At 38.2% G+C, this 9650-nt stretch overlaps 1 protein-coding gene across 1 annotated transcript; it reads left to right on the top strand.

Annotated features, from left to right (window-relative positions):
• The first annotated feature begins 490 nt into the window (after positions 1–490).
• LOC130558711 (tripartite motif-containing protein 16-like protein) lies at positions 491–8928 on the top strand. The gene is made up of 7 exons (XM_057341292.1): positions 491–536; positions 5726–6252; positions 6328–6423; positions 7030–7263; positions 7578–7734; positions 7836–7892; positions 8193–8928. Exons 1-7 carry the CDS (start codon positions 506–508, stop codon positions 8741–8743), a joined length of 1653 nt encoding a protein of 550 aa, XP_057197275.1. The 5' UTR covers positions 491–505; the 3' UTR covers positions 8744–8928.
• The last annotated feature ends 722 nt before the right edge of the window (positions 8929–9650 follow it).

Genomic DNA, 9650 nt, shown 5'->3' with positions numbered 1-9650 from the left:
TTTCCATTTACGACCGGTGCGGATCTGGACATTGGCATCCCTCACTGACTGGTCAGCGGGCTCCCTCAACTCCAACACAAGCCTGGATTTCTCACGTCTTAACCCTTGGTGATTGGCTGTAGGGGCAGCTGAACCACATTTCTTCCAAAGAGAACGGTTTCAGACAGGCTGTTCATGAACAAACTCTTTATTTGTGGGTGGAGTATCCTTTTAGATGTTCACCTAGTGCATTCTGCACTTTTGAATCCACAAACAACTTTACAGCTCCTGAGGTTTTTCCCAACACAACAGATGCACTGAAGGTTAAAAAAGGATCCCTTTTCAGGGACAGAGTGAGCACGGCATCGTTCTGTCGGCTTCAAGCTGAAAAATTGGGTTTTCCACATCATTCTGCTTGTTTTTCTCAGCGTTACAGGATCTGTCATTTCTTGCTTATTTCTTGAGCCAGAATCTCAGGGGGAGATAGACGTCAAGTCTGAAGATTTATCTGAATCTTTACTTCCTGATGCATCAGCTGACAGCTCCAGCACCTCAAGGTACTGTAAATCAGTTTTTATCTTCGAAATCACTGTGTTTAGTTCAAGTTCATTTTTATGAAGTATACTTAATATAAGAAACCAAGTCAAGCAGGTTTGATGTGTATGAATCAATGGAGACTTTTGCAATTTATGTAATGCCGAGGTTCAGGAGAACATGTGATTTATTGCATTTTAAAAGAGCAAGATTTTTGTCACTGCGTACCACAGTGGAAATTGTGTTGCACTTCAAATCTTAATCTATACAGTCATTCGAGTCATTTGTCTATGAGATTGTCTTCAGTTTTAGAATGAGCTCATCACATGGCACAACTCACTTGATCATTGATTTTCTCTCTCAGTTTTCCACATGTAATGGGCAGCGCTTCTGTTGTGGACAATGAAAATCAATAGTGCTGTCTGAAACTACACTCCAGTTTGAGCTATTAAATACCATGTGTGAATTTCCCAGTTAGACGTCAGTGCTTTAAGAGTCAGTCAGCGTGTAATATCAAAGCTTTGTCATGACTCACTGAAAATATAAGATCAGAACATTTTCTTCTTGTTTAGTTCATAAACATGCAGGTACCGTTTGAGAATGCAGATGCTTCTGATTACGGAAATAATCTGACACTACTGAGACATTGACGTCACACCCTGTTTTCATGAGTGTGATGCATTTTTGACACATTTTTGACACTGATTCCTTATTTTCCTGTGACGTGACTGCTTAAGCGCGTTGTGACACTTCACAGCTGGTTTTAATTAACAACCGGCAAAACCGACAACTCTCTGACTTAATTTTTGAAATACTGGTTGAAGTACATATGAGAACGTCCGCTAAGGGAAAATCGGGAGCATCGACGCGCACTGGTTTTTGCGTTGCATTGTGGGAATTTTTAGGGAACGGACATTTGGAAGGATTTTGCGATTGAGACACCCTTAAAATGGCGCTGATCAGTGCCCTGACTACTGAACAACTCAACTCAACTTTATTTATATAATATATAATAATAATAATATATATAATATATAAATTTTCATTGTTACAAAGCAGCTGTACATGAGACATATTGACTATAAGCAAAACAATTAAAGTTGTACCTGCAAAAACAAGAAAAAGGTGAAAACACAGAAGACAGACACACCCACACACAAAACACTCCACACACACAGTATGCACACGTACTAACACACATAGACATAGACACACACACACACGGATGCGCACGCACACACACACACGTACACAGACAAGTACGTGCACACACACAGACACGCACGCACACACACACGCTCAGTGAGAGCACACATTTAAGATAAAGGAGAGAGAAGCACAGGTCAAATATAACAGACTATAAATTCTTATACTGTATGCAATATTAATTAAGTAAAACTTTAAAATTCTAAAGCAGCCCCCCCGGCCAGGCAAATGGCAAACGTGAAGGACTGTAATACAAAAGGAGTTCATTCAAGTATTGAGGAGCTAAACCATGTAGGGCTTTATAGGTTATAAGCAAGATTTTAAAGTTAACGCGATGCTTTATAGGTAACCAGTGCAAGGTTGACAGGACCGGGCTAATATGTTCATACTTGTTTGTACGTGTAAGAACTCGAGCTGTCACGTTTTGGACCAGTTGGCAACCACCTAACAGTGCATTACAGTAATCTAGTCTTGATGTCATGAATGCATGAATAAACTTCTCTGTATCTGACATTGACAGCATATGACGTAGTTTAGATATATTCTTAAAATGGAAAAACGCAATTTTACAGGTGTTGGCGACGTGGCTCTCAAATGACAGATTACTATCGAATAGAACGCCAAGATTCTTTGCTGACGACGAGGGTTTTATGGAACATCCGTCAATAGTTAAGCAGTATTCTTGGTTGTTACTTATAGCAGTTTTCAGTCCAATAAGTAACACTTCTGTTTTGTCCGAGTTCAGTAATAAAAAGTTGTTACTCATCCAGTTTTTTATATCGACTATGCATTCCATTATTCGATGGAACTGCTGTGTTTCATGAGGTTTCGAGGAAATATAAAGTTGAGTATCATCAGCATAACAGTTAAAGCTCATTCCGTGTTGCTTTATTATATCTCCTAGAGGTAGCATGTATAATGCGAAGAGCAGAGGCCCTAAAACTGAGCCCTGTGGTACACCGTACTGGACTTGCGATTTGCGTGACACCTCATTGTTTATTGCTACAAATTGAAAACGGTCGGATATATAAGATTTAAACGATTTAAAATATTTCAAAGCTATTCCTTTAATGCCGACGTAATTTTCGAGTCTATGTAGGAGTGTGCTGTGGTCAATGGTATCAAATGCAGCACCTAAGGTCTAGCAGCACCAATAACGAGATACAACCTCGGTCAGACGCCAATAGCAGATCATTTGTAACTCTGATCAAAGCAGTCTCTGTACTGTGACATGCTCTAAATCCAGACTGGAATTCTTCATTGATGTCATTCCTTTGGAGGAAGGAGCATAATTGAGTTGAAACTACTTTTTCCAGAACAAGGGGAGCTGATTGAGACACAGCCAGACTCATGGGCTGTATCCAAAATGGCATACTTCCTTACTATATAGTAGGCAAAAAGCAGTAGGCGAACGAATAGTTCGAATAAATATGTAGAAAAAATATGTCATTTTAAATTTCACTGGGACTTTAACACTGGTGGTTCACACAGTGAAATAGGGGGTGCTTGGATGTCGCGGTGAAAAAAAACTCTCAAAAGTAAAAATGCAGACAGTTTTCTTTGAGGATTACATTTTTGTTTAGCAGACAGAACATTCAGTATAAAAGATTCCGAAAGGGACTATTTACAAGGGCACGTTACGTCTTTGCATTGAGAATGGCATGGTTTTCATTGCTCCCTCGCCAAAGTGTATTTCATATGGTGATATTGTTTGCACTATTCCTTTCAGAGTTTACCCAATAACTTGCTCTTCCAAAATAGGGATGATCACTGCCGATTAGAATTCGCCCAACGTGTGCGTCTTTGTGTGTACATGCGCACGCACTGACACCTGTTCACATGGCTGTGTGAAATCTTTTCTCTCCGTTGAGCGTGAGAGAGGCCTATAGGCTGTAAAGGTAAGATGATCGCAGCTATCTGATGATGAGATGTCAGACTTAAGTTCCACTCAGGGCAGGCACAAACATCGACAGCGTGTGAAAGTGTTTTCTTCCAACCTAAAGAGTATAAACATAAAGTTTGATGGAATTTATTTTCAACATAAAATGTACTTTTAAAAAACACCTGGTAGTTGTGCGTTCGCAAAATGACTTTCTTACTTCGTATTTTTGTTTTGTTTTCCAGTTCAAATGTCTAAAAATTCTTGAATCAAGATGCATTTTCTAGATGAGCAAGATGACCTCAGAAAATAAGTCTAGTTTTTAGACAAAAAAAATGAAATTTCAGTGAATATTTGCGTAGAACAAGCAAAAAAATCTGCCAATGGGGTAAGAAAGATAATCTTGAATTAAGGTTTACCTTTTTCTCAGTCACTAAATTCAAGATCTTTTTCTTACCCCATTGGCTGAATTTTTTGCTTGTTTTAAGTACAAATTCACTGAAATTTCATATTTTTGTTCTAAACACAAAACTTATTTTCTTGGGTCGTTTTGCTAATGAAGAAAATGCATCTTGATTCAAGAATTTTGGACAATTGTACTGGAAAACAAGACAAACATACTTCGTAAGAAAGTCATTTTTTGCGGTGTAATTAAAGTGACAGTGCATCATTCAATGTCAAACAGAATGTTTCACAAGACGAGCAATGTTACCATAAAAGCATACAGTAATGGATATCTATTGCGTTTTACATAGTCACTATATGATTTTAGCAATTTAAATAAATATGAATAAATAAATAAAATCATCTTGCACAATGTAATTAGGTAGTTCTCAAACTTTTACTTTGTAAGGCCCCCTTTTTGTGCAGGGCGCAAGACTTGATAATCTTAAACTTAGAATTTTAATTAAACGAATACCATATTCAGTTATCCAATGCTGGAACATCAATTCCTTTGGTTGGTGGTTTTATTTTTCTGATGTTTGATTGCAATTTTTTATAAACTTCTATTCTTCATAAAATGAACCAAATCTGTGGCCCCTCTGGATCCATCTTCAGGCCCCCAATATCTGTTCTATATTGACTGAGTAAGGTCATGTCAAAGATTCAAATAGTATTTTCTTTAGTATTCAAACTTGCTTACGCTCATTATTTTATCATTAGATTGTCATTGAGCAAGACACAATGTTGAGCAAGAGCATGTTCCTGCAGACGTCCTTCTTGCAAACGTCATATCTCAATGGATGTTTACGTGATGAACTGCACTTGTGTCCTTTTTCAGAGATTGTGTCTGTTAATGTTCTTTACGACATGAAAAATAAACTGCAGATGTCTTTTGGTTTTTATAGACCACTTTGCAAGATGTCAACACTGGTCCAGAAGCACTTCTGGTTTCAGTTTTTATTGATTTATTCATTTAAATCTTACTTGTATCATGAAATCTTTAAGATATTTGTTCAACTTTTTAAATCGGCTGTAAATGTTCTGTTGGTTGTATTTTGTTCAAATGCTTGTTTAGTAAAACGGGGAGCAGTACCAATTGTCATGGTCTATTGTGAAAGTTATTCGTATATTTGTTCCAGTAAAAGAAACCTATAGGAGGAATGTTGTAGGTGTCAGTTGATGGAAATGAAACTTGTTTTCGTTTATGTTTAAGTGAAACTTAATACACAACTGCTCCGCATTAATCTGACGATCTCCTAACTTTACCATGCATGCATGCAAAAAAATCTCTTCTGTGTCTATATCTATAATTTCACTAAGGCTGAAACTAATCCCGGCCTGTGAATAAAAACCTGTGTCTGTTGGTATGGCTGATGGCTGTATTTGGAATGCCACCTGCGCTGTTTTCTATTTTTTTTTGCTTACGGTACATGCACTGTGTTGTGGTTTTACCTTCCCGCACAAGGCTCACAATAGCCTGTACTCAATGGGAATCAATGAGATTGGCAGAGCATTGAATGCTTGTGGTTCTTTCGTGACATCGTCATCAAGTCGTGGTGCAATTGTCCCTGAAAATAAATTCCTGACAACACCAGAAGAACCTGTTCCACAAGTAGGCAGTAAGATATATAAACCTCTTGCAGTACTGAGATGAATCAATCAAATGTTCTGTTTTCTGCACAGCGCACGTTCTCTCGATCTCTGTGGTTATTCTTCGTGACATGGCAGAAGGCAGTATTTCTTGGGCTCAGGAGCAGTTCAGCTGTTCAATCTGTCTGGATCTGCTGAAGAATCCCGTGACCATTCCCTGTGGACACAGTTACTGTATGAGATGCATTACGTGCTACTGGGATCAAGATGAACAGAGAGGAGCGTACAGATGCCCGCAGTGCAGAAAGACCTTCAAACAAAGACCCGCTTTATCTAAGAATGTGGTGTTCGATGAAATGGTGCAGAAGTTGAAGAAGATCATGAGGCAAGCTGACGTTTCTGCCCGCTGCGCAGACGGAGATGTGGAGTGTGACTTCTGCGCTGGAATGAAACAAAGAGCCGTTAGGTCTTGTCTGGCGTGTGTGAGTTCCTACTGTGAAAATCACCTTGAACAACATGAGAATCTCTTCAAAGGAAAGGGGCACAATATGATTGATGCCACTGGTATCCATCTGGACATACTCAAAAACTGTGAGACCGCAAGAACAACCAAGATGCAGGTAGAAAACACCTTTCTGCTAACTTTTATGTCGAGATTAAAATTGGGGTTTTAAAGATCGTTTTGTTCTCAACAGGGTCATTTGGCAGAGCTGCAAAAGAAGTGCAAGCAGATGATCCAACAGAGCGAGCAGGAGCTTCAGAAGCTTAAAGATGCTCAGGAGTGTCACGAGGTGAGAAAAGAAGAGCGCCTGAGACTTTCCTCCAGCGTGCCCTTACAAAAAATGCATTTAAGTGTGCTTTGTCGAAAATAAACCAAATTTACTTCAAATATACCTCGAGGACACTTAATAGACATATAGATAGTAAACTATAAATGTGATGTAAAGAAAGCTGTAGTTGAAAAGAAATGCATATTTGCGGTATAAAAACTAGCAGTTTATTGAGAGTATAACAAAAATGGAGTATTGAACTATAGTTAACTAACAGCATGAGCTCATGTGAAGTAAAAGGAAAAACACAGATTGTGTACTCAAAGTTTACTACTGCTGCAGCACATCTAAAAGTATATTTTATCAAATAAAAAGTAGCACACTTGTATACTATGTATACTTACTACATAAAGCATACTTAATTATGAAGAGTTTATTTGCATAAAAATGATGTGTTTTTGTTTTGTTATTATTACTTAATCAAAACAACTCAACTGCAGTTTGATTGATATTACTTGGAATGCACAATAAAACACATTTTTGCATGAACTTGAAACGTACTTTACTTAATGAAATGAAATTGAAGCGGACGTGTTTTTGGATGGTTGTTTGTCTGTGTGGTAACAGCGCTCTGCACAGACGGCACTGGAGAAGAACGAGAGGATCTTTACTGAGCTGATGTCATTCATCGAGAGACGCCGCTCTCAAGTGACACAGCTGATCAGAGATCAGCAGACGGCTGCAGTGAGTCGAGCTGAAGAACTCTCAGAGCGACTGAACCAGGAGATTGAAGATCTGAGGAGGAGAGACGCTGACCTCCAGCAACTTTCACAAACTAATGATCACATTCAGCTCCTCCAGGTAACAATGCTGCTTGTGTTTAAAATACTTTAAAATCTAAAGTATTTGTGATCTTAAATCATTTGCATTTTAAAGATACGTCTTATTTCTCTCTGTCAATCATTTTATGTAAAGCACTTTGAATTGCCCTTGTGTATGAAATGTGCTATATAAATAAACTTGCCTTGCCTTTAGATTTTATGCTCTTTTGCTAATGATTCAGAAGAGCTGCACAATAATGCCCTTTGAAACCACCTAAATTACTCGGGCATTGTCCTGACGGGGAAATAACACACGCATTGTAAATGTAATTGCATCTTTTATTGTGTGTATAGAGTTGCAGATCTATTTCTGTCTCCGGATCTTCACAATCACCCAGAATCACTGTCAGTTCTCTTCTGTCTTTTGATGACGTTGTGAAATCTCTTGATAAACTCAGAGACAAACTGCAGAATTTCTGCAGCGAGGAAATTCAAGTGATATCTGGAACAGGTAAATCCCCAAACCATCATTTAGTCATCCATTCAATATCAAAGGTGTTCATTTTCTCATGACGTGTAAAGTAAACTGCAGATGTTTTTTGGTTTTTACAGTGAAAGATATTCAGATAGTTGGTCCGGTAAAGGAAAGCCAGGAGGACTGTTGCAAATGTAAGTACTTCCGCTCCGATGGAAATGAAACTTAAGTTGTTGTTTACATTCATGCAAAAGCAAAAAGAAACCCGTTCTGCCTATACCTCGACTAACGCCTAACTTTTCCATCCTCTTAAAGAACACTTCTGAGTCTTCTATCTTCTATTTTGTTCATTTTCCCTTGCTTTAGCCCTACTTGTAAACACGCTACACTTATTGACAAAATGTTCAATCTCATATGTAAATCACTTTCGGATAAAATGTCAATTTAAGACACAAACAACAATCCTCATGTCAGATGATGTTTTTCCTCATCAGATTTCCGTCGCTTCACTCTGGATCTGAACACTGTGAATAAAAACCTGCGTCTGTCCGAAGGGAACAGGGCGGTTACGGACACGGGCTCCACCCATCAATACCCTGAACATCCGGACAGATTTCACGGTTGGAAGCAGGTGTTGTGTAAAGAGAGTGTGAGAGACCACTCTTACTGTGAGATTGAGCTGACGGGCAGTTATGGAGTGTCTGTTTCATTGGCGTATAAGAGCATTAGTCGAAAGGGAATGGGTGATGAGTGTAGATTTGGATATAATGATCAGTCCTGGAGATTGTTCTGCTCGCCCTCCAGATTCTCATTCTGTCATAATAAAAAAGAGACTAATCTCCCTGTAGTGTCTAACTGCTCTAGAATAGGAGTGTATGTGGATCACAAAGCAGGAGTTTTGGCTTTCTACGGCGTCTCTGACACGATGACCCTCATCCACAGAATCCAGACCACATTCACTAAACCTCTCCATCTAGGACTTGCGTTAGGCATGAACTCAAAAGTCAAACTGTGTCCTTTAACGAAACATACAGAGATACTGTGAATCATTTTTGACACTATGAATCAAGTCTTTCATGGTTACAAATACGTAACAGTGTTCAGTGTTATACAGATAGTCATCATCGTCGTGTGGAAATGAATGCTGAAAGATGTTAATGTATGTAAATGATACATTTATGTTTTTATGTTCCTTCATTTTTTTGTGTAAATAAATGCACGTAAATGTAACACAGTGTTGTGTTATAGGCACATTGTTCACACAAGTACAACTTTTTGGTTCTAAAATATGATCCAAGTGGCATATTTCCTACATTTGCCCGCATGGGGTGACAGTGGAATTTTTAAACCTACATCTACATTCCTGCTGTGCAACAAGTTTAATGGAACAAGTGATTTAGAAACGACTTGCTTTTTTGCATTCCTTCTTTCTACTTCTGGGCAATTCCAACGTTATGGACGTGACATTTTGCATTGTGGACGTGACATAAAAATGCTCAGAGAATGAATTTGTTACAAATATATTGAACCATCTGTTTATATTTTACTAAACCCTTGTTGATAAAGTCTAAACATAAAAAGATGTCAGTCTATGAACAAATTTTCTATTTTAAAAAAGGGAAATAAACATGCGTTATGGATGTGACAAAAAAACGACGCGTTTTTTGGGAGACGACAAACTTTGTAGGATTTCTGTGAAATAAAATGCACAATCCTGAAGCAATAATACCCAATTAATGGAGAAGGGATGCCTCTTTATAGAACATAAAATAGTTATTTTATTTAAATTTTCATGTGTCCATTTATGAGGAATATGTAGCGTTATGGATGTGACAATCCTGAAAATGGCACTTACCTGAATATGAAAAATCAAGCACTAAAACAAGTGCTTTACAAATTTGAAGAGAGCTCTCACATGAGTATTTGAACCACCAAATGTTAATATCTGTGCT

This window comes from Triplophysa rosa, linkage group LG9, assembly GCF_024868665.1.
Source record: "Triplophysa rosa linkage group LG9, Trosa_1v2, whole genome shotgun sequence".
Taxonomy (NCBI): domain Eukaryota; kingdom Metazoa; phylum Chordata; class Actinopteri; order Cypriniformes; family Nemacheilidae; genus Triplophysa; species Triplophysa rosa.
This window is presented reverse-complemented; position numbering and strand designations above follow the sequence as displayed.

What these genes read in the sequence shown, in the direction of transcription:
- LOC130558711 (XM_057341292.1), top strand. Translation starts at nt 506, where the DNA reads ATGCATCAGCTGACAGCTCCAGCACCTCAAG. An exon ending in CAAGAACAACCAAGATGCAG is followed by an intron (nt 6,253 to 6,327) that starts GTAGAAAACACC and finishes TGTTCTCAACAG; the next exon opens with GGTCATTTGGCAGAGCTGCA. An exon ending in ATGCTCAGGAGTGTCACGAG is followed by an intron (nt 6,424 to 7,029) that starts GTGAGAAAAGAA and finishes GTGTGGTAACAG; the next exon opens with CGCTCTGCACAGACGGCACT.